We start from the raw sequence: 26,640 nt of genomic DNA on the forward strand, positions 1-26,640 counted from the left end.
CCGATAATGAGATTTGTGACTACAGCCTCCCACACATACGCAACATAAACACACATATTGGTGCATCATTGGCAACACACATGCGCGTGTGCACACACATACAGACAGAAGACACTCAAATGGTTGCCACTTAGCCGAACACACATACCCACCATAGACATATGCATATTGGTGCATCATAGGCAACACACACATGCATGGATGCACACACACACACACACACACACACACACAAAAATAAGACTTAAATTACTTTAAGGCACGAAACTAAATTTCATTGACAATGACCACCACTTGTGGGTGAAAATATTGAACTTCCATTCAGGATACTAGACAATACCAAGCCAAGAGATCATGCACAAAGGAAATACCCTACAACTAGGGCTTGTCCTTCATTTAGCATCCCTCTCTCTCTTTCTCTCTCTAAACCTAGAGAGAACTACTGGGGGTGATTCAGTCTTCCCCATCTTTTGCTTTCTCTCTGATAAGCAGATCTAAGTCTCTTCAAGTGAGAAAATTAGGAGAATCCATACATCTCAGTTTATTCCATCATACTCTTGCCCTGCCTTTTGGTCCTCTTCATCACCAACCTGGCCCTCTAGGGAAATATAATTGTACCACTTTGCACACATAAAGTAAACCACGAAATCAATCACAGTCAGGCCGGCTAGAAGGAAATAGAACCGATCCATGTGCCCGCGGTTCAGATTCCCTGGTATCCACCCAGGATTATTCTTCTTTGTGGTGATCCACATCACTATGCTCACTAACCAAGTGCTGACATAGTTGCCAAAGGAGATAGAGGCCATACATAGAGCACTCCCAAAGCTCTTGAGTGCATCTGGGGCTTGTCCATTGAAAAACTCCAGCTGACCAACATACATAAACACCTCAGATGCTCCAATAAGGCTGTACTGTGGGATCTGCCATAGTATGCTCAGTGAAGAACTCTCGCCATGCGCTGAGTCGACCCTACTCAACCTCGCCAGTTCGACGACTCCGGCGGCAACCATTGCTAGCATTCCAATCACTAAGCCCACACCCATGCGCTGCAGCTCGGTGAGGCCCCTAGGATTGCCAGTGAATCTGGCAGCTACTGGGGTGAGTGTTTTCCGGTAAAGGAAAATGAAAATCAAAACGCTTACGATGTCGAAGGCAGACATGCTTGCCGGAGGGACATGGAAACCAACAATCTTGGTGCTCATGACAGCACCTTGCTCAACAAACAGGGAGGCCATTTGAGTGAAAACAACCGAATAGATAATGGTGCAGAGCCAAATAGGCAACATTTTCAGCACACATTTCACCTCCTCTACCTGAGTTACCGTGCAGAGTCTCCATGGATCATTCTTGTTGGTGTCTAACAGGAAGTCTGATGGGGTCACTGTGGCTGCCTTATCCAAGATACTGTCAAAGGAAACAAGAAAATCATATAGTTATCTTCTTGCAATAACAGGCTTGGATTTATAAGTAAATTTTGTCTTTGAAAGAAGGATTAGAAGGTTCCAATTCTATGCAACTTGGGTAGGTACAAAACTGATTCAACAAAAATTCTAAGGTTGCTTTTTGCCGAATCAAGTCTTATATATCTTGATGGAACTACATTTGGCAACTTGTGAGAACTTGACAAAGTTGGGACAAAATTATGAAATTAGTGAATTTGATTGGACTTTGCATAATAACTAAAGTTCTTAAAATGCACTCTTTTACATAACCATGCTTACCGAAAGTCGTCACTGTGCATGATCTTCCTACTCCCTGCAATGGCAGACTCAGTCCCTCCCAATTCATACAGTTTGTCTCCACTAGCAGGCACATCAACCTTCCACTTCCTTGATGCAGCAACCAACACTTGAAGGACACGTGGCAGAGGATTGCCACATGGCTTGAAATGGCGGTACCTCCACGTGCCAGCAAGGAAGAGCAGCAGGGCCAATGTGGCGGATCCAGTTGAAGTCCAAAACCCAAGTGTCCAGTCCCCAATGTTCTCAAAGTAGGCCACGATGGTGTTGGAGAAGAAGGAGCCTAGATTAAGTGCAAAGTAGAAGTAGCTAAAGAATGATATCTTAGAGTGGCTTTCCTTGGGGTCCTCTTCATCAAACTGATCAGCCCCAAATGTTGCTATAGATGGTTGGTACCCTCCATTCCCAAGGGCAATCAGATAGATAGATAGATAAAACGCCCCAGCTTCCAGTGGTGTGTGAGGATGGCATATTAGTTTCTCATTGCCACAACCAGCCGGCTTCATCAAGAACAAGTATGAACTCAATGATAACATTAGCAGCCCCTGCTCATGTGCACAAATAGAACCAAGTCAGTAATACATTTAATAAAATTTCAGTTAATCTATATTCACATCCTGGTTTAGTTGTAAGAGTCAGGCCAACTCATAACCTGACCCAATTTTCTTCTTGAGGTTGACACGAATAGGATTTGAGCAACTCTTGGGAATGATGCAAAATGTAACCAAGTTCATGAACTCCAGCCTAACATTTCTTAATTGCATGGTCAAGGCATTGAAGTAGGCAATACTTAGTCATCTTCAAGGCTTCATTTAGGTGACTAGATTCAGTTGCCCTTCTATTTCTCAACAACATACTTGGGATACATACCATAGAATCAATCCCAAGAAAAAAACTGGTTCTCTGTATGCTATGTTACAATTATAATGAATTTTCAAAGCTGATGTAATACCCAAAAAAGCACCATATTTCCAAAATATCACCTATTTTAAAAGTATCATGTAAAAACAGTTTTTATGGCACTTTATATATGATTTATACTTGTATTTAAACTTATATATAGATTTTTATACTTCTTTTGTAATTATATATATATATATATATATATATATATATATATATATATATTGGTTCAAGATTTTCCCGAGAAAAACCAATGTTATTTTCTCTTGCCGAGGTCTCCTAAGAGTGAGATTTGAGACATTTATATATTTCTGATGTTTTCAAACTTTAACAGTAGAAAAATAGCGTTAAGTTCAATTTCACCTTTAAAAAAAAGAAAATCGAAGACCATAAAAAGGAGAGAGAAGCCAATACCATAACAAAGATGACTTGGAAAATGGCACATGTTTTGTACCTCCCCCAATAAGAATCACTGAGGAAGGCACCAACAAGAGAGAATATGTAGACTGTCCCCGTCCATTTGCTCACGCTGTTGGCTGCTTCAGCGTTGCTCTGCTGCATCACCCTCGTCAGGAATAGCACCAAATTCACACTAACCCCGAAGAAGGCAAGCATGGCGAACCCTTGGTTAACTACCCTCAAACCAAAAACAAAACAAATTAAAAGTTAAAACACATAAAAGACTATTAAAACAAGCAGTTAAAAAACAAAAAAAAAAGCATAGATAATAAAATAATGAGTCTTCTTCAACTATCAATCCCCTCTCACCCCCACCCGACTTTTTTTTTTTGATGAAGGAAACAGAGATGGGCTCATTTGGCCAGAGAAGATCAGGTGATCTGCCAAAATCACTTTTAGGTAAGTGATTTGGCATATTCATCGTCTACAATATGCACAAAGACCATGAGGTCCTTGTGAGATGAATCAATGGACGGTGAAGATGCACTTGATCTGCTATCTCATTTGGCTCCATTGCCGAAATTAGTTCCACTCATCCCCTATGTCATCCCTATCTTCATACTCCTTGGGATTTCATTGATGCAAGTTGTTTTTATCAAATCTGACACAACGATAATTGACATTTAAATCACCGGTATCCCACTTGTGTGCATGTTTTTTTGGTGATTTAAAAAACCAACGGTTGACAAAACACAAAGTTTTGCTATTTAAAAAATCATATTTTTTTGTTGAAAAAAATATGGTCTAAGTGTTGGTTCTTACTAAATCGACCATGTTAAATCCACCTACAGGATCAGACTTGATAAAAAAAAATTTCTTCATAATATTTAAGAAGGGCACGAAGATGGGGGATGATTGGAACTGAACTTAATACTCCGCCCACCAGAAAACTTCCCCATTGCTTTGGCTTGGAACAAAGGATGACATCATTCAGCTTGAATGCCTTAAGCAGACTCGCCTAGCCAGGTGTGTGTGAAGCCCTTGCGGGCGAAGATGGTGTTCTCTTAATCAAAAGTAGAGGGCTGGAAGAGATGATTACGCAGTAGCAAGGTTCCTGAGTTCCATCCTCCTGTGAGTTCCTTTACGGCGGGTCGTCCATGGAGATCAACAGACCCATCCTTAGTGACTTGACCTCTGGCGACCTCTGTATCGAGCACCATCTTTCCTTCATTCTCTGCTGCCCCTCTTCCATCTACTCCAAAGCTGCTAGAATTGACAACCTGCGTGCATGATGAATTGATGATGCAGCAGAGACGCATTCAAATCAGAAGAAAGGTATATATAGAAATCAACTGTCTATTTTAGATAACCTTTAAAAAAAACTGTATTTAGATAGAGATGAATCCCTTAATATCGGTGGGAAAAAACCAATTTTTTCTTTTTTTCATTTATTATTTAAATACCTTTGAACTTTCCAGAGACTTCATTTGGATCGCCAATAACTCCCCACAGATGCGTAGCAGATCAAATAATCAGCCGAGTCTGTCTGAGCTCTTGTTAGGTCCTGCGAAACGGCCGGTTTCAAAATTTACTATTAGTAGGTTGCAATTGATACGGTGACAAGTAGGCATGTGGTCCAGCTTAAGTGGGAAGCAGATCAGGTCATGCTGAACATGAGAGTTTTTGCTCCGATTTGCATTTTAAAAAGCTAAAAAGTCAATATAACCACGTGGCATTCATCCAAAATGCAAACAGACGGCCACGATGTCGGCATGAGAAAAAACGCTCATATTCAGCATGACCTGATCTGCTTCCGCTTAAGTGGGTCAAGTTTTTTTTTTATTTTTAACCCGAAGATACTGCACCCGGAACAAAGACCTAGACCTGGTCATGCTGGCTCAGCCTGCTATACCTACGATCATCGTGCCGGCAGCGTAAAACTCTAAACTGCTAGGCCCCCATCCCCCGGACCTAGGCTGGGCATCCCTAAGCAAAAGAAAGACACCCACGAGAATCAAACCTTAACCGCCTTTGTAGCAGCCAAGGCTCCCACCCCTCCCCCTTCCCTTCCCTTATTCTCATAAGCAAACCCAGACAAGATCTACTGATTGGACCGAGTAACTTGCAAGCTACTGAGTGCAATCCAGTCATTGGTAGGGTGGGATGCATGGCGTCTGCTCACTGGGCCAAGTACCTTTGCAAGGTACTCGGCCCGATCAGCGGAAGGTACTCGGACGAGTACCGGATCTTTTCTGATCAAGGCCAACTTTCCTAGACTCCTCCTCCTCAAGCTTACTTGAGCCAACCATGAGTCAAGTCGCTAGGCCTAGTCGAGAACCGGTCATAGTTGGCTAGTGACCAAGCTCAACATGTGAACTGGCTCAAGTCCAACCATCCTGATTGGAGTCTAGTGGGTGCGCCCATGCAAGCCTAGCTCAGTCAACAATTAATCGGGAACCGGATAGATTAATCGGTAGAGGGGAATCACCAGAAGGAGATATGGGGCGATCTTCTCTCTCTCTCTCTCTCTCTCTACAGGGTCAGTAGGCGAGAATGAATCAGAGGATCCCGGAAAGAATCAATAACTTACACAAGGGACTAAGGAAACATATGAGAGAGAGAGAGAGAGAGAGAGAGAGAGAGAGAGAGAGAGAGAGAGAGAGAGAGAGAGAGACTCACAGTGGGAGGGCTTAAGAGAGAGAAAGGAAGTACTTGGGAAGGGAGTTAAGTGAGATGGTTGGCAGCTATCATGAATATATAGAGAAAGAGAGACGAGGTGTCACCTTCACCTTTTCTTCTATGGGAGGGAGTGAAACAGGAAAATGGCAGGCTAATGAAGAGGGGCAAGTTTGTGGCTCATACAAGACAACCTCTCTCCGTTTGATGGGTCCCCAAGGAATCCCAAGATTAATTGAAATCTCAAGCATTATTAGTTGCTTTTTTCTTTTGTGCATTACATCAGGATGCATGAACAGCAGAGCTGAACACTACCTCTCTCTCTCTCTCTCTCTCCCTGTTTTAGAAATTTATAAAGTTCTAGAAGCACCAATAGGGTGCTTGGTTAATTCATCCCAATTTTCAGTTTTTGGGATGTTTCCTGAAGGCCTCACTCATATCTATCCAGCAAAGGGATTTATATAAAAACATTTTGGGAATTGAGATTTTCCTTTTTTTTTCTTTTGTTGGAAAATAGATGCCCATGTTCATTACCAAACTCTTCAACCAATCTAAAAAAAGATTAGCAGCTTTTAAAACAGTAAACCTTCATTTTCTTTCCCTCAAAAAGAGTAAAAAAAGCAGCCAACACCCTTTTTTGTTGATCCTTTAACATGGATGAAGAAAAAAAGGGGCTGACTGTTATTTTTTTCTTTTTTTGTGGGAAAGAAAGTGAGGGAGGGATGCGCCATTTTTGTGGTGTATCAATGGTGAAACTAATGGACACGCTGGCACGTGAACACAGAGACGACACGTATGATGAAGATTTTAATGGTGTTAATATTTTTAGTTTTATTTCAATAAAAATGCATTTTTAATATTAAAATAACACAAAATTGGTTCTTTATTGGTAAAAATTTAAAAAATTCTGTCCTATAATCCTATGTTTCAAAAAAATTGCGAACATTCAAATCGAATCCGCATCACGTGTCTTTGTGACAGTTTGTCATATACGAAAGCATCCAACCAACCATTGAGCTTCTAAACAAAATGATTTTTTTTTCTTATCTTTTCATTTTATTCTTAAGGATTAAAATAATTGCTTCTTCCAAAGTTGGTTTTGTTGGAACTCAAAAACTGTTCAAATGGATCCAGAGCCATCAACATGATGAGATGGAATGATATCCTTTCTCTGTTAAGCACAGGAATGATGGTCTGTTTTTCAACCAGTGTGTGTATGGGTCCCGCTGACAAAGACGGGTTCCTTCCTGCATTGCGTTAAGCTATCACGTTTACTTGGTTTCCCTGCAGCCGGAAAATGGCAAAATCCCAGTGGCCTCCGCCGGAGCTCGTTGGGGAAGCGCCATGTTGGGAAAAGTTTGGTGGTTTTATGAGTTGGGGTTCACGAGGAAAGCATTCTCCCGTGTTGAATGCTTCACGTCTCTTGGGTTAGACAGCTATCACATTGATGGATGGTAATTACCAATATACGTGTCAATCTCACCGGCCATTTACGGCCGGAATATGTCACTTTCCGGTTGTTGTCCCGACTTTTCTTATAGGTCTTATGTACCCAAGTCAGTTTGGGGCTCTCAGGAGATGGGACTGCATCATCTGCTACATTCAATTCTTGCCGTCCAAGTAACAGTTAGGATTAGTCCACGTTCTTTCTTTCCTGACATATGGAATAACCTTAGCATTCAGATGCATCAATTGAACGACTAGGATTCAATTATTAAAGTTTTTTTTTTATAAGCTTACTCTAAAGAATACACATATCTCTTGTAGACCGTAGATGGATGTGTTGTTATATATTGTTTACAAACATAAATAAGAGCAATTTTTAAAAACAAAAATCCCGTGTTTATGTATAATCAAGTGAATGCTCGGATTACAAACTAAAGTATTCAAAATGCATCCTTTTGTGGTGACTCTCCGGGGGGGGAGTGGTAAGCCTTGGCAGCCAGAGCCAGCGTGACTAGGTCTATGATCTTGGGGTGGTTGCTTCGAGTAAAAATAAAAAAATGCACCCTTTATTTTTGCATCATCATTGTCAAAATTAAGTGGACCTACACGAAACGGTTTGAGGTTCGAACTTGCGATCTGAACTGCTTGCAGCTGGTTTAATTTAAAATTTCTTCTGGTTGATGGCTAAATTATTGTGAGAAATGAATAAAACAACAACTAAATGTCCATTAATTTCCCATGAGAAATTGAAGTTTCTCGTATTCTTGTGTTTTCATCAGCAAAAGATATTTAACAAATTAAAAAAAGAAGAAAATAAAAAATGTTTAGAAAAATATAAATGTCATTTTTATCCCTCAGCATTGCTTTAAAAAGATGAATATCATGATAAATCATGACATTTAAAAACAATAGAAAGATTATGATATTTTGAGAATATTGTGATAATTTAGCTGTTTGAAATGGTTGGCAAAAATATTGTGGTTTTCTTGTAAGCACTTGAATGCCCATATACAAAATTATTGTGGGGGTGAAGTATATGTTATTACACTCGAAATTGTCAAAGAGGTCCACACTCTCAACTCACTTACAATTTGGATGTCTTTCTTGTAATCGTATGCTTTCATACTTCTGTTGTATTACATTTATAACTTTGTAAAGAATTCAAGTTTGGGACACATTCCTGAGAGAAATCCCTTTAGCCTTAAGAGACATGTCGCTTTGCATTTTAAACATAGTGACTCTTGGAATAGCCCCCAAGAGTCACTTTATGGTCATATAACCTTATATCTCTCACTTGGCCATAAGGGATATCTTGTGTTTATATGCTTGTTCTCAATCGAAACCTTGAATACACACTTTCTGAGTGATTTTTACTCACTCACCACTTAGACATATCTGAGTCTCATCTGACTCACACGTCTAGTGAAAACATCCTTAGTGACTGCCTTGGTTAGCAGCTCTGCTACCATGTCACTTGAAGGAATATAGTCCACTGTTATTTTATTTTTCATAAGCATATTATGAATATATTGATATTTAACTTCAATATACTTACTTTTAGAGCTATCAACTCATGTTTGTATTAGTATTATAACAGTTTTATTGTCACAATAAAGTTGAATTAGATATTTTAGAATATCCAATTTCAACTCATTTAGAAAGCGATTTATCCACACACCAAATATGGTTGCCATATTACAGGCAATATATTTAGCTTCCTGAGTATGTTGTGTCACACACCCTTGTTTCTTGCATGACCATGCATTTGCCCCACCTCCTAACATAAATACATAACTAGAGGTAGACTTTGCTTCATCTCTATCATCAACAAAGTCAGTATTTGAATAACCTACAAGCTTTAAACTATTTGACTAATAACATAGTTTGAATTCCTTAGTTTTCCTTAAATATCAATTTTTTTTTTACTGCTTCTCAGTGAGAGAGCCCAGGATTACTTTGATATCTACTTACTAGACTTATAACAAAACTTAAATCAGGTCTAGTGCAAAGCATTGCATACATCAGGCTTCCAATTATCTGAGCATAGAGAACATTCAACTTTTTTTATCCATCTTTTGGACAATCATTCTTACTAAGTTGTAGACCTTTTACTACAGAAATACCCTTTACCTTGATACTTTTCATTCTAAATTTCTTTAGAATGTGGTCAATATATTTTTCTTGACTTAGACATAGCAATCTCGATTTTCTATCTCTTTGTATCTTAATTCCAAGTATATACGAAGCTTCACCCATATCATTCATTTTAAATCGAGAACTTAACCATGATTTAGTCATATTTATCATGTCTATGTCATTTCCTTTAATTAATATATTATCAATATAGAAGGATAACAAAGTAAACTTACTCCCATAATTCTTGGCATATACACATTGGTCTACACTATTTGCCTCATAACCCAATTTGGTTATAGTATTATGAAAAGTCAAATACCACTATTGGTGATTGCTTAAGTCCATACTAGAATTTATTCAACTTGTATACTTTATCCTCTTAACCTTCAATTTTAAAACCTTCTAGTTGCTACATGAAAATAATTTCATTTAGTTTACCATTTAAGAAGGCCGTTTTCACATCCATTTGATATAGGTCAAGATCAAAATAAACTACCAATGCCAAAAAGATACGAATAGATGCCAGTTTGGCTAAAGGAGAGAAAATTTCTTCATAATCAATCTATTCTTGTTGAGAATAACCTTTTGCTACTAATCTTGCCTTTAATTTATCAATAGATTCATCAGCCTGGAGTTTTTTTTTGAGAACCCACTTACTACCAATTGCCCTATATCCATTAATCAATGTGGTTGGTTCCCAAAGTTCATTCTTTTCTATCGAGTCCAACTCATATTTCATTACTACATTCCATAGTTCAGAATCATTGGAAGCAACTGCTTCTTCAAAACTCAAGTTAAAAGTTTTATCTAAATCTATGGAATGACATAATTCCTCACTCAAGAATGTATAATAATCATTCAAATAGGACTAAGGAGTTCTTGTTCTTTTTTGTTCAATTACTGGTTATGAGTTTTGCTCATTATTTACAACTAGATCGTTATGTTCTAACTCTTGAGTAGGTACCTCCAGATCATTTATGATATCTAGAAAAACATCATCATTTTCGAGATCAAAATTTCTTCCTTTTGTTTTCAAGAATTCTACCTCTCAATCTTTATAAATTCATTTTCAAGATTATATAGACGATATCCTTTTGATCCTTTTGGGTATCTCATGAAGGTGCATTTGATAGTTTTTCTATCTAACTTGTCTCTCATTTGACCAGGAATCAACAGATGAGCAGGTGACCCCCACTTTCGCAAATGACTCAAATCTGACTTCCTGCTAGTCCATAACTCATGAGGTATAAGCTTTATAACCTTAGAAAGAACCTTATTTAAGATATACATAGCAATGCAAATTGCTTCTCTTTAGAATTTCTTGAAGAGATTTGTATGTGCCAACATGGATCTTGTCATATCCATTAATGTTCTATTCTTTCTTTCTGCTACACCATTCTGTTGAGGTGTATAAGGCATAGTTGTATGAAGAGTTATGCTATTATCATTGCAAAAATTCTTAAACTCTTTAGAGTTATATTCATCACCTCTATCAGATCTAATAACTTAGATTTTTCTTTCTAGTAATCCTTCAACTTCATATTTATATACTTTAAACTTTTCTTGAGCTTTAGATTTCTAAGAGATTAGGTATATGTATCCATACTTTTAATTGTCATATATAAATGTGATGAAATAAGATTTCTTTTCATGTGTTTCTACTATTAAGGGTCCACATATATCTGTGTGTACTAAAACTAGTAAGTCACATGATTTACTTCCTTTAAGAAAAGTTTTTCTGGTCATTTTACCTGATATGCATGGTTTACATCTTTCAAATTCTATATTTTTAAGAGAAGGTAATAATTCCATGCGAATTATTCTTTTTATTTTATTGATATTTACATGTCCTAACCTTAAGTGCCATAAGTATGCATCAACATTAAATGCACAATCAATATAACTAGAAATATTCATTGCATTATTAATAGGAGTTACATTTAAACGGAAAAGATCATGGTCAACATCATAGCGACCCGTGAGGTTCACTTTTCTATCTTTTTCAATAGTGACCTTTTAACCCCGAAAGCGAATTTAAAAACCCTTTTTAGCAAAATCTCCTACTGCTAAAAGATTCATTTTCATGAAAGGTACATAAAATAAATTTGTTAGTAGGAGACCAGCCCCTTCTACTTGGAGCATGTAGGTCCCTATCCCGACCACATCACTATAGGTGTTATTTCTCACATACACTTTGTGATCTCCAAGATTTAGCTCCTTTAACTCTACGAGACCTTCCTTTAACTTAGACACATGTCGCGTTGCCCCTGAATTAATCCACCATCCTGAGAGATCATTATATGCGATCAATGATTCAGACACAATGCATATTATTTTTCATTCTCTATTTACTTGCTTTCTTGGATTCTCTTTCTTGGTTCTATTTGGGCAATTATTCTTGAAATGTCCAATTTTTTTGCAAAAAAAACATGCTCCCTTGATTGTAGACTTGGAGTTTTTGGTTTGCACTGGACGCTTCTTGTTGAATTTATTCTTTTTAAATTTTTTGAAGAATGTGCTTTTAGGCTTGAACTTGTGAGAGGTTGCCGAGAATGATTCTTGGGTATTCATGACTTCTCCCTTCTTGTCTTTTGACATGTACTCTTGCTCGGGGGCTAATTGGAGACGAAGCTCAGTTAGAGTAAGACTTTTCTGGTTTAATCTCATGGTAATTGACACCATCTTCGAAGTTGGAGAAAGACTGTTTAGTATGGTAGAGATTTGCATTCGCTCAAGAATATCATTTTCAGCTATGGCTAAGTTCTTAGTCATTATCAGCATTTGATTCACATGATTGACTACATTGTCTGACTCTTTCATCTTGCACGAGTTGTATTGCTCCATAAAAAGTTGAATGTGGGTTTCTGAAGTCATATCATACTTTTTTCTAACTTCTTCTATCATTCTATTTGCAGTGTCAAAGTCTTCAAATACTCGGATAAGGTCATCTTGAATAAATGTTAGAAGAGTTGCTCTAGCAATTGTAGATCATCTTCGATAAACTTATTATGAGCTTTCTTCTCTTCTTCACTTGATTTATCAGTTAGTGAAGATTTTACATTACTCAATACATATAGAGTCTTGTCATATGTTAATAGATATTTTATCTTTCTTCTCCACTTTCCAAAATTCATCCCACTAAGTTTTTCAATTTTAGACAACTCAGTCATGACTATTCGATTTGCCATTTTCCTAATTATAAACAAATATTAGAATTAAAAAGTTTATTTCAACTAATATTTATAAATGTAACTAGTTTTGATCCTTTTAAACAAGTTTAGAATATAATAAGATACTTAAATGTGCAAGAATGTGCACAAAAGTGCTAAATTCTAAATATTTTTAACAAGAAAATATGTACTAGGTGGTTTTCCGAATTTCATGACTATTTTTCTGCAATTTCAGAAAACAAAAGAAGATGCTTTATGTAAGCAAAAGCACATAAACCTCTTTCTGCACCTTTTTGAGTTAAATAAAAAGTTTTTAACCCTTTTTTTGTAAAATAAAAAAAGATTAGATGTTTTGCTCTTAAAAAAATCAAAAAAAGCAGAACACTTTCTAAAATTTTTGAGTTTATCAAAAAAGATGAAACACCTTTCTGTAATTTTCAGAAAAGCAGAAGTCTTAATAAGCAAAAACGAAAACAAAAACTTCAAACTGAATTTTTTTTGAGTTAAACAGAAAGATTCAACCCTCTTTCTATAATTTCAGAAAATATCAGTAGCCTTTCTATAATTATCCAGCAAGCTATATATATGTTTAAAATTTCTCGAGTTTAATAGAAAAGAAGAGAATCACTTTTCTGTGATTTCAGAAAAGTCAGTGTACTATTTTTTCTGTTTTTTAGAAAAACCTGAATTAACTTGTTAATGAGACCTGATTTGGAATTTTTAGAAAATTTTACTTCCAAACTGAAATATATATATATATATATATATATATTTTAAGTAAAAGCTTATAACAAAAAAATGAAAAAAGAAAACCCGATTAGGGTTTCTTTTTCATTTGTTTTTATTGAGAGAAGAGAATGACAACTGGAGCAGCGAGGGATTTTTCTGCAATGGGTGGCAGTCTTATGCTTTTTTCTGGCAATAGGTTGTAGCCTGGTGCTTCTACCGGTGAGCCACTGCCTGAGAGTTGAATAGAGCCGCCTTTTACTCGGAGGAGCGTCGATGGCATAAGAAGGTGAACCGCATGAGTTTTCTGGTGAGTTACCGACAACCTCTTGCGGTGGCTGATGGCGGAAATAGGGACGAGGAGGTTCAGCTACCTCTTTCGGCCTGTTCGACGACACCTAAGCACCAACAAAGGTAAAAGCCCCTTTTCTCTTTTTTCGTTCTGTCTCTTTAGAAATGAGGGTTTTTCCTCTTTTCGGGTAATCGACCACCACTGTTTAATTAGTGGTATCCAGCTACCGAGAAAATGAGTTTGAATGTTTTACCTTCCTCGACAACCAACGATGAATATGGAGACACTCAATTTTTCGGCGACACCATGGCTACCGGTGGCGAGAACTTCCGCCACCGTACAGATAGAGTATGATCTCAAGCCCCTTTCGGCTTTCACAAACAAGATTTTTTTTCGCTGTTTGTTTGTCAAAAAACAAAATTTTTTGCTAACCTTATTTGGTTAAAATATTCTTTCTCGTGTTTTTGCCAAGATCGACTGAGTTTCCCGCACACACAGACTGCTTTCGACACCATCAAGGATTTGTCAAACCCGCTCTAATACAAGTGTAAGAACTTGAATGCTCAAATGCAGAATTATTGTGGAGTGAAGTATACCCTATTACACTCAAAATCACCAGGGAGGTCTACACTCTCAACTCACTTATAATTTGAATGCCTTTCTTAAACCCATATGTTTTTATACTTATATATTGTATTTATAACTTTTTAAATAGTTCAAGTTTGTGACACATTCTTAAGAGAAATCCCTTCTGCTCAAGATAAACGTCTCTTTACATTTTAAATAGAGTGACAGTTGAAATAACCCCCAATAGTCACTTTATAACTATATAGCCTTTCATTTCTTAAGATGTTCTTGAAAATATCATGAGAGTCGTTTCCTGGTCATCAACAAGAATTAATAATAGTTCCCAACTTTAAACATCATGAAAGCTGAGCTAGTTTTGGTCACCCTGTGTTGGGACAGTACAAGTTCAAAACCCAATGGTATAGCTTATAACTGGTGGGGGTCTGCCTAACCCTAGCTTGCATATAAAAAAAAAAGTGAACATTTGTATTATGTCCTATTTTTTTGGTAATTAAAAAAATACAATGGTTAAAATTTTCAAATTTTTGGGATTTGTTTTTTTTTTTTTTATATTTACATGGAGAAACCGCCCCAGGATCAGAGGGGTACTAAGATGGGGATGACATAAGAGAATCTTTGAAGATTGATCTAGTGGTCCATCTACCTCCATCTATATATTTAATAAGCACAAAAAAATATGCATTGGGACAGACTTATCTTAGATTGGAACTTTTGAACATTGGAGGATTGGTTCCATAATTACTCTGTCAACCTATGTGTCGTACTCTTCTTGCATCAGTGACACCACTTTACTTGACAATATTCATCTTGTATTGAATAGCACTCTCTCTCTCGGTCAACATATTTGTCATACTCTTCTTGGATCAGTGACACCACTTTACTCGACAATATTCATCTTATATTGAATAGTACTCTCTCTCTCTCTCTCTCATACACACGTAAATAACAAAAAGCTGCCAAGTTTGGGTTGGGTCTAAAAGTAAAACCCAAACCCGACCCAATCTAATTGGAGTTTGAGTAGGGTTAGAAAACTGTGGACCTATATAGTTTAACGGGTTCAGGTATACATCAGATCAGGTATTTAATTGATCCGTTTTGATTCATGCCGGGTTTGAGTATGGGTATGGCTAAAAAATTAGACCCATATAGGTTAGCGGATTCGGATTCGGGTATACATCAAATCAGGCATTTAATTGATCCATTTTGATTCGAGTTGGGTTTGAGTTTGGGTATGGCTAAAAAAGTAGACCCATATAGGTTAGCGGGTTTGGATTTCAGCTTGGGCCTTGATATGATCGGTATTCTAGGTCTAATTACCATTCAATAAAAAATATGTAAAATTAATGAAATCAACTGTTTGTTAAGAAGATTATATGTTAACAAAATAGAAGTTTAATAACTATTCTAAATAATGTCAAAATTTGTATCTATGCTAAACAAACATTTTAAGTTGAAACAAAAAAAATGATATATCATATTAAAAAATGTATGTATCAAGTTCAATGACTTCTCGAGTATTATTCTGGGATTCACTTCAATCCGACAATTTCCACGACAAAAAGACAATATGAAGTATACGAAAAATGAATTAAAGTTTAGATTACTAAAATGCAATGCATATTATTTCTAAGTTTATCAACATCTTTAAATGTTTAATTGAAGATATAATATTTACCCATTAGAAACTTTCAAATAGATCGGGTACAAAATGGGATCGGGTACAAAGCGAGTTCGGGTACATAATCAGGTCTGGTTCAGTTTTAAAATATCAAGAACCATTTGGGTTTGACTACATAATCGGGTCAGGTCCATTCGGGTTTGGGTTTTCATTTACAATACCCAAGACCCAACCCGTTTTCACTGTGGGTCTATATTTGGACTTGACCCAAACTCACGTGTCCACCAATAACGGGTTACACCCTTAATTCTCAGTCATGATCTTAATAGAGTTTGATTTGGATGACATGCGATATTTGTGCTTAATCTTACGTACACTCTACGGCATGATCATTGATGGAGAGCTCTCTATCAAGAAATGATATCCTGCCTACTTGTTTTGTGTAGGCATGAGTAGAGTATGGTATGCATTAACTGCCCACTTGACCTGATTTGTGTCGGCACGAGTAGAGTTCTGGTATGCATTACCTGCCCACTTGATTTGTGTAGGCATGAGTAGAGAGTATGGTATGCCCCCAAAGGGGTTTGGTGTAGTGGGACGAGGCAGATGGTCTAGGTTCAAATCTTATGGGCGTCACCCCTTGCACAAGTCGAAACTTGGTGACTCCAAGGCAGATGGTTTAGGTTCAAATCTTATGGGCGTCACCCCTTGCACAAGTCGAAACTTGGCGACTCCAAGTTTCCCCGCATACGGCTAAAGTGGCCGGCGAAGGCCCTTGTAGAATCAATTGGAGAATCCATGTAGGAAAAAGCCAGCACAGCTAGGTCTCTGATCGTGTGAGTGGTTTCTCCGTATAAATATCAAAAAATTGAAAACTTGGTTTCCCATGTTAAAGTTTTGCACATTAGAGTCATTTAAATTTTTTTTTTCAAAAGATGCTGGGCTGATTGCCTAAAAGTTGATTGAAAACTGGGTTTTAGATGTTAACCTGATTAATTTAATAAGCTAACTTGTATCTCCTTTTGGCATTGTCTCAATCAAATTGATTGTGCAAGACTGTCAACTGTCTTTTTAGTGTTGCCTTATTCCATACTCCAAAAAAGCAACAAACGAAAAGCCCACGCCTATCGTATGAGTAGGGGCGGGCATTGGGCAGCCTGGCCCAGGGCAGTTTAGAGCACGCCAAGTGCAGCTTGGCCCGTTTACTAATGGGTCTGGTTTCGGCCCGGTTCTTAACGGGCTCGGATATAAAGAGCAAGCCATGGTTCGGCCGGGCCTGGCCTGGCTCAAATCTATTTGTAAATAGTAATAATTAACAAGTTCCCAACTTTTCATGCACCCAATTAATTATTTTCTAGTTTCCATTAAATTAATGTAACTAACTAATTAGGTAAATAATAATAGTAATTAATTAAGTTACTATGCAATAGTTATTTTTTTTAAATTTTTTTTATTAAAAAATTAATAAATAACTCAGATCCATCAGGTCGGGCTAGGTTTCAGCCTAGTACCTAACGGTCTCGGGCTTTACACCTTGTCCTAAAGCCGACCCATGGCGGACCGAGTCAGCTTGGCCCATCGGGCCTCCCAACCTGTTGTCCACCCTTACATATGAGGGCTTAAACCTTATATAGAGGTTTAGGCATCTTTAGGAGGCCTCATTTTCCATCAGAGGCCTAGGCCTTGAGGCTTCCTTATCTTTTTTTTTTTTTTTCTCAAAAGGTAAACTTAATTTTATTAATCAATACAATATAAATGACGGCCATGAGGTATCAACCCCAAGCATCATCAGATAGTATGTGTGCAATCGGCGGAGAGACCGGCCTAGCCCGGCCCTCAAAAATCCTGGCGTTGCGCTCCTTCCAAATTGCCCACCAAGCAGTCAGAGGGCCATGCCTTGAAGCTTCCTTATCATAGAAAAGGCGCCTTTAACACCCATAGTGACAAATATTGCGAGATTTATGAAAATCTTGCGATAATATCATGAGAAATTGCCTGAAAGTTTAAACGGCAATTTCTGGCGAGATTTTCAAAATATCGCAAGATTTATGAAAAAACCCCATAAATACCATGATTTAAATACAATATTTATGTTTTAAACCACTATTTATCATGAAAAAACCATGTATTTTTATTTTTAAATAATTTGTATTAATATTTTCTTACAATTTTTATATTTATTAATTTGTTTTTTATTGCCGAGATTTTGGCAAAAAATGTGAGATTTATGAAAATTTTTTAAATTCTGGCGAGTTTTTGAAAAACGAGATTTTGCAGTTTTTTAACATTTGTCACTATGTTAACACCTCTATGAATGCCCTTAAAAGCTCTGGGTGTAGTTTCTTGATGTAGGGCAAGAGTATGATGTATCTGGGTCTAAGATCCATTTTGATCCAGTTTTATTTGAGTTTTTAGGATTGTGTGTTTTTTTTTATTGGATCTATCTTGGTTTAAAATTACATTTAGGGTTTTCATACTCTCACTATAAATACACTATAGGGACTTTTGTGGGGAGGGTGATTGATTGATATATAGTCTCTGGTTACTTTTTTTTTTAGTTTTTGCAAATTTTAATTCTTGTATTTACATTAGCTTGCTGTTTTCCATAACTTAGCATAGTGTAGGAGTAAATTCGTAGCGCAGATCTTGCAACCTCGGATTGAAGTTGCATTACTTCCGTACCCATTTAAGTTTGGACTAGATACATGAAATAGAGGCATATCAAGAATCAACCCGTTCATCAAGAGCACCTAAACATATTTCTTGGGTAGATCATGGAGTTGAGCTGGATTCTGGTTAGGAAGAAGTTGGGTCCCGGTCAGATCCACTCAACAGGATCAGATGGACCCAAGTGGGTTCACCAAGTTTCATGCAGTCTGATTTCTAATTGCTAGGGGGGTCCAAGCAGAAGTGAAGTGCCCCGGATGTCTCTCCTACTTATTTAAGATCATGAATGAGAAATTGAGAATTAAGGGTGTAACCGGACCCAATCCAACCCGATGTCTCAAACCGTTTATACCCAACCGGAACCGATATTGGTGGACCTGTGATTTTGGGTCAGGTCCAAATATAGACCCGTAGTGAAAACAGGTTGGGTATTGTACATGAAAACCCAAACCTGATTTTGAATCTGATGAAAGGTTAGATCCATCTAGTTACAAGCAGAGTGAAATATCATGGCCAAACACACATGCTTAGAACAAATATGAATGTGTGTAAGTGAGACCTCGGGGCACTGATTTTGGATCAGATACAAGTTGGTCTGGGTAAGATCTGGATTTGCACGAGGCTCAAATTTAGTTATTATTTTTTGTAGTTTTGGTGCGCAGCGCCAGTGAAACCTCATATTCTTTGGCCAGAGAAACCTCGTTTTACATGCAGGGCGTTACTGGTGAGATGTATTTGGGCAAGTTGAAGTTGCGCCAGAGAAACTTGGTGAAGTGTAGAGTTGCGTCAGAAAATATATTTTCACTGGCGCTAATTTTCCTGCACCAGTAAAAACTCGTTTTACACTGGCGCTACAGTTTGTGCGCCAGAAAAACTCAGATTCAAAGAGTTGGAGAACCTGCTCTGCATCTAGCGGATCGACTGAGATCATACCTTTGAGGCACTTGAGCTAGGTTGTTTGGAGTGTCTCCTGTTACGAATCGGGTTGGTCAAAGTGTGCCCCTGGCTGAGTGGTGTGCATCTAGGCAGGAAAGTCAAGTCTTTTGTTGTGTGTTTGACACTGTTTAGGTAGACTTGGTCATGGCATTGGTGAGTTGCAAGATTATGTTTTGAAGAGCACAAAAACTCAGAAGTCCATATCACTTTTTACAAATACAACAGTCCATCACATTCACAGTACCATATGAGGATCTGATCCAAAGAAAATGATAAATGGTCCACCTTAAACACGTTCCAAGGTTAAGTTCAAGCTTTTGATGATCTACCTGATGGATCAATTTTCGGATCACCCGTTAAAGAATCTAAATATCCACAGAAACTTTGAGCAAAAAGATACTTTGGTCTTGATTGGATATGGCCTTAAAGGGCTAATTACCCCAACCCGAACCCCTTTTTCTTAGGAACAAGTGTAAGAGTTTACATGTGGGTTATAAAGCTCACAATAAACTCAAACACCATCAATATGAGACTATTCCACATCATCAAAACCAAACTTTCTCTAAGCCCACGTTTCTTTTTTTGAATTCTCTCTCCCCTACCTTCTTACACCTAACACTACCAAAACTGAAAGTATGATACAACACCTCTCTCTCTCTCTCTCTAGGTGTGGATGAGAAGGCTTTAGATGCCAAAAAATAAAAAATAGTAATAAATAAATAAAAAAGAGGTTGATGATGTTCTATCCCCTCTTCATGAACTTTTGTAGGTTAGGTAGCCAAAATTTTTAGACTATCTTCCCATTAGATGATTTTATATTACACCCTGGCTTGCCATGATACATTATGTGTAGAGCACCCGTGCAATTGTACGCAGGAGAAAGAGAAGAAGAGAAGCTTGGCGACTCCCTTGGGTTGAGGGGTGAGCCCTCTAGTTTTACGCAGACAGGACAGCGACCGTAAGTATGGCAGGCTGAGCCAGCGCGGCTAGGTCTCTGCGTCTGGGGCAGTTTCTCCGAGTAAAAATAAAAAAATGACCACATAGCATATTAGCCAGTAAGATGTATATACTGACTATTCAAGTTGGGTACATCAACCAACGCGATCTATTCACTCCTTTGCTTGGCAGTTTTGGATCTACAACAGTACATTGATAAAAATTATGTTGGTTTAGAAGCATCAAACATAAACCAATAAATATCTTGGCGGATTTATACCCAATTAAACTAATAAAGTCTCAACCCCATTGGTAAAATGTAACAAAAAAGGTTGGAAACAAGTTGGGTCAAGAGGACCCATTTTTTGAAGAATAGATCCTATTAAGGATCTGGTTCATTCAAACATCATGTCTAGGATCCAGATATCATATGAGTCAAATATGTATTGGATCCACTTAAAATATGTACAACCATATCGATTTCTAGGTGGAAATGGTAAAATGGCTCATATTAGATCCAAGTTAAACTCAGATCTGATGATAATTTTTACTAGATTCTGAGTCAGATGCAACCAAGCACGACCATATTTCTTAGCAATCCAAAATGGATTTGGATATACAGCATCTGGATCTGATAGTATGGATCAGACCAGGTCAGAACTCCAACTCATTTGGCATCCATGCCCAAACCTAGAACCTGCTTCACATTAGCTCAGGTTAGTTCAGGTCTAATTTTAAACATTTGAATATGTCAACATTATACCAAAAAATAACCCGAACTCAAAACATATTGGGTAGATTTTGGTGTAATTTCAGACCTGGTTCAGTTATGGGTCTAATTATGAAAACCTACCTGACCCAACCTAGTTATGCCCCTCATAAATAGTAGGGATGAAAAAGGGGTGGATATACATGGCTTAGCTAGGTCAGGGTAGGTGGTAGTACTGGATCCAATTTCTGAAGGGTGGGTCAGTTCCAGATCCGAATCTGACTCAAATCTTGCAATGAAGTTCCAGATCCAGCTCAAAATTGGATCCAGGGAAAAAGGAAAGAATCCATCAATTTTTAAGTGGGAAAGATAAACAACTCAGGTTTGGCCTCATTATAATCCAGAATCATTTTCTTATGACTATCTAATTTCAACTTGGATCTGAATAGAGCCAAATTTTCTATTCCGGACCCAACCTTGGTTCGGATATGTACTATCCTGATCAGATAATGTAGGTTGGATCCACTTATCCGTCGCAAACAGGACAAGAATGGTCATCGTGGAGAATACATCAAAGCAGAAAATAATTTTGTATTTAAGGAAAAAAGTAATTTTAATTTAACATGAAGATAAGGGCAATATTTGTAAAAGTAAAATGAGAATTCCAATTCACGAGCCAATGTTCACTCAAGGTTAAGCTAACGGTGGTTCTCATGCATTTGCTTAGCAGTGGCATACTCTGGTGGACATAAAAAAAGCAAAATACTCTGTCGGTTATATTAATTAATGGAGAAATTTTGGTGGTTATTGGAAAATTACCCCTATTTTTGTGCAAAGATCAATCGAAAACACGATTTATTTCATTTTCATTGTCAAGCTGCTTTTCTTATAGTTGGCATAATTACTTCATTGATTAACTAAGAGATGTAACAGCTTTTTCCAGGTTTTTAGCTGTGCATAGAGGGAAACTAATCTCTCTCTCTCTCTCTCTCTCTCTCTCTATATATATATATATATATATATATATATATATATATATATATATATTCAAAATTTGCAACCAATGATGATCCCACGGTGTTATTTTCCTAACGGTTGTGTTTTTTTTATTGAGCAGACTCTAGATATTGGATTTTTGTCATTTATTTAGTAAGCGATGCTTTTAAGATATGTTTATTTTATATTTAGACATGTTCTTTAAAGAACTAAAATATGATAGCCCACAATAATTTGTATTATAAAGTTTTAAAAAGCATTGTGTCATATTTTTAAAGACATGTTTAGATATTATAAAATCTTTGTGGAAAGCAGATTTCTTACTAAATAAATTATAAATAATAATAATATATAAGATCCAATCAATGAAACAATCAAATATTAGAAGAGAGCGGTCGAACCATCATTGATTGAAGATTTTGGACATTCTTGTGGTTGGATACTCTCTCTCTCTCTCAGTGGTAGCTGCCTACCACCAGCCTGCTGCCAGTGAATGAGTGTTTTTTTTTTGTTTTTAGCAAATTTGGCTTTGCAAATGTATTTGAGATGGTCTTTTTGCTAAAAAATGACAATTGGATTATTTTTTATTAAAAATATATTTTTTGAGCCTTGAATATTTATGAAAAATTTAGACCATCCGTTTTAAAACTTTATACCTCCTTTGTTTGGCAACCCGATGCAATCCTGTCCCACCATGAATGAAACAGCATCAAAACATCACCGTGGAAAATTGACACAAGTAGGCCCCAATTTTTTCCACCATAAATCACTTTATATACCTAAATCCATTAATACATCCCCTTATTAAAGCTTTCACATTGACTAAGCTGACAGTATTTTTTTAGAAATCAGTGCTCGTTCTCATAGAAAGGCTTTACATGGTAAAGAAACAAAAGAGAGCTAAGAGGTCATCTTATAAAAAACAAGCATGTGGAAAAAAAAACTGAAAACTGAAAACAAAAAAACTTTAAAAGCCTGTTAGGCTGGTGGTATGTCAGAAAAGTGGCAGGCATAATATATATATATTTTAAATGAGCAAGCAACAGTGAGATCTGAAAACTTTTCAAAACATTGAGCTTCAGGCATATATAATAAACAAACAATAATTTAGGGCATATTGTTTTGCTCGCATGTGAGAAAGTAGAGATTGTGATTGTGAATTACAAGGTCAACCTTGTGGTCAAGTTTTACAAGCAAAAACAATCATACAATCGCAGCTAGCAATTACGATCACAACTTTTACATTTTCATGTTCCACTAACCTTAAGTACGAGTGGGCAATGGGCCATGCGGCCCAGTACACCAAGCCAACCTGGCCTACCATGGGTCGGGTTTGGGTCAAGGTTTTTAGGTCCTAACCCGTTAGCTACGGAGCTCATGTTGGCCCAGATACTACCGAGTCAACCCGATGAGCCTAACCTATTGCATAGTGTTGGTAAAAATTTATAAGGTTGGAAAAGAAAGACTTACCCAGATTATGCAAAATTCTTTTTAAAAGTATGGGGATGTCATATGCAAGTCTTGACCGTCTTATGCCGGAAGAAAAGGTAAAGTTTAGATCAGTTTCTCGATTCATATAACTCGAATCACACAACCGCGGATTTAGCTATGCGAATAAAATGAAAACATGTATAACTACCAATCAAAATATTAAATAAAATCAAAATAAACAAATTAAGGATATATAAAGTATCTTTTTCAGACTCGAGGGTATGTTTTGTTCTTTTTTACTATCTTTAGTCTGGCACCACCTCCGTGTAGGAAAAAATGTCCCACAATGATGTCAGAACAGACTATAGGCAAGACTTGAGTAAGCTTGTTATGCAGAGCCAACACATGTGCATATGATTTTCAGATAACTAGACTCTAGGGGTGGGCCCCTATTTATAAGATTCAGAATAAGATCTGAATCATGAGATCGTCTGGGTTTGAATCCAACCCAAATAGATCCGAGTCTATCCTAAATGGAGATAAGACTCATCCAAAAGAGTCTCCCATTCCTGAGAGGCACGCAAAAGAAAATGGAACGGTTAGGGATGATATAGGAATAAGCCAAATGGCTTATCCGCATATTCGGTGTAGCAGACGACAAAAAAGTTTCAATTTGAAGACCGGATGACAAAGCCTTTTGCCGTCCTCAAAGCTGAATGTGTCAAACGAGGATGGGATGACACTATATTGTGTCGTCCCCCTAAGCTGGACGATATTAATGGAATGTCGTCCCTAGGGACAGAAGGGGACAAAATGGGTTGAAAAAGATTGGACTGCAGAGACACTTTGTCGTCCCCAATACTGTATGGTAAAACCTACCAGACGACCCTCCTGCCGGACGACAAAAACCTAAAAATTAAGAATTTTTGCTATATTTTAGGTATTTTTGATATTTTTGTAGGATTTTTTTAGAATTCTAAGGGTTATACCTAACTTTTGGGGAGTTTTTTCTAAACTAAGGTAAAAAATGACTCAGTTTTGGATTTCTTCCTTAGGATTTGAAAAAACGCTTTCTAACAATGTTATTATTTAGGCATCTTAGAAAAATTGGGTGTCTACAAATGCTCTTTTTTGTTATTAATCGAACGTGATTCGATTTTTGACAAAGAAATAGACACCCTTATATTTTGAAATATTGGGTTGTCGAGACCAGTGTTTTAAAACCCAGTGACTCATCACTCAGCTTGTCCTTGAGTGACTCGTGACTCGGCTGGGTCAACTCGATGAGTAAGCCAGGTCATGTTAACTTTTATTTTATATAAAATATATAAATATATGTATATTATCAATATTTTATAGTATTTTACCAATATATTATATATAATATACATTATATGATATTTCTTGGCTCTCTTCAATTCATCAACACCTCCGTGTAGGTACGAGGGTTCCTCAGTGACGTCAGAACAATGTGTAGGTAGTGCTTGAGTAGGCTTTCTTTGCAGAGCCAATACTTAGGTATGTGATTTTCATATGACTAGACTCTAGGGATGGGCTCATATTTATAGGATTAACAACAGGATCTGAATCATGAGATCTTTTGGATCTGGATTCAACCCAAATGGATCTGAGTCTATCCCAAATAGGGATAAGACTCATCCAGAAGAGTCTCTTGTTTATGAGAGATGCACAAAAAAAGGATGAAACGGTTAGGAATGAGGTATAGATAAGCCAAATATCCACACATTCGGTGTAGCGGACCACACAAGGGTTTTGTAGTTCAAAGACCATACAACAAAACCTTTTGTCATCCCCAAAGTTGGACAGGTCAAACGGGGATGGGATGACACTATGTTGTGCTGTCTTCTAAGTTACCCGATATTACTGGAATGTCGTCCCTAGGGACAAAAGGGGACATGATGGGTTGGACAAGACTGGATGGCAGAGATATTTTTCCATCTTCAATATCGGACGACAAAACCTACCAGATGATAGTTCTGTTGGATAACAAACATACCGAACGACAAAACCCTAAAAAATGAAGATTTTACTATATTTTGCTATATTTTTATATGTTTTTTAAGATTTTGCTAGAATTTTAAGGGTTATACCTAACTTTTCGAGGATTTTTTCCTAAACTAGGGTAAGAACTGACTCGGTTTTGGGATTTCTGCCTTAGGATAAAAAAAAGCACTTTCTAACAATATTATTATTTGGATATCTTGAAAAAATTGGATGTCTACACATAGTAACTTGCTAACTATTACTATTTACCTAATTAGTTACATTGATTCTATGAAAAGTAAAAATATAATTAGTTGGGTGCATTAATCTTTTATTTAATTCATTATTTTTTATATTATAAGAATTAATTTTTGAACTTCATTAAAAAATAACCTACAAATGAGTTTGAGCTGGGTTGTACCGACCCACTGAACCCATTGGTCAGGGTCATGAGCTGCTCTTCAAACCCGTGCCCGTTAAGAACCGGGCTAAAACCCGGCCGTCGCCGCGCTTAAAACCTGATGGGCCGAGCTCTAAACCTTGAGAAAGTGTGGCAATTGTGATTTTCAGTCACAAGATCGAAGAATCACATGGCATTGCAAACATGCCCTTAAGTTCTCAGATTTTCTTGATAAGTGGGAGACTACCTCCAACAACCTTAAAAGGCATGGATGACATTAGCTCTCTTCTAAGTCTATGCATGCATTTAAAGAAACCTGTTGTGTTGTTTCGTGTTAGGTGGGGGCATTGAGAAATTTTGTTGCACAGTCGTTTTTTTCCCTGCTATTAAGGGAAAACATGCAATTTCAATACTATTTTAAGATGACTTTAGCGAAGAGCAATCTCTCTTACTGTGGTATTCCATACAGAAACTTTTTTTTCTTAAGACAAGAAAGCCTCGCAGAATCAAGGAAAATCTCAAGTGGGGCCCTATGATCACCTTGCCTTACGTGGCCCACCTTTGAAAGCTACGAAAACACCCGCGTGCTAGTGGGGTTTGATCTCATGCCTTCGTCTCAACACCCTCACAACTACCCTGCTAGCACTATTCCATACATAAACATGCTGTAGATCTTTCAGTTCTGCTCAAAGCCACACAACTCACCCTAAATATAAATAAATCAGCATTTCATAAACTGAATGTGTAAAAAGGAATATCAGGACCAACACATCACATTCCTTTACTTAAGAAAAAGAGTGAAGATGGTAACAAAAAGCAGGGTTTGCTTATGAGAAGGACGTGTCCATTGCACTCTGATACGACT

The 26,640-nt window shown here is 37.2% G+C and overlaps 1 protein-coding gene across 1 annotated transcript; it reads right to left on the minus strand.

Moving 5' to 3' along the window:
• Positions 1–250: 250 nt before the first annotated feature.
• Positions 251–5,759, minus strand: LOC149829008 (protein NRT1/ PTR FAMILY 7.2-like). Its single transcript, XM_090017025.1, has 6 exons — positions 5,724–5,759; positions 4,508–4,608; positions 4,144–4,324; positions 3,060–3,277; positions 1,725–2,287; positions 251–1,407 (listed from the first exon to the last, which is right to left on the minus strand). The coding sequence occupies exons 2-6, from the start codon at positions 4,529–4,531 to the stop codon at positions 537–539; spliced, it is 1,857 nt and encodes a 618-aa protein (XP_089873151.1). The 5' UTR covers positions 4,532–4,608; positions 5,724–5,759; the 3' UTR covers positions 251–536.
• Between the last annotated feature and the right edge of the window lie 20,881 nt (positions 5,760–26,640).

Source organism: Nuphar pumila, chromosome 9 (assembly GCF_984573655.1).
Source record: "Nuphar pumila chromosome 9, dmNupPumi1.hap1.1, whole genome shotgun sequence".
NCBI classification, from domain to species: Eukaryota; Viridiplantae; Streptophyta; class Magnoliopsida; order Nymphaeales; family Nymphaeaceae; genus Nuphar; species Nuphar pumila.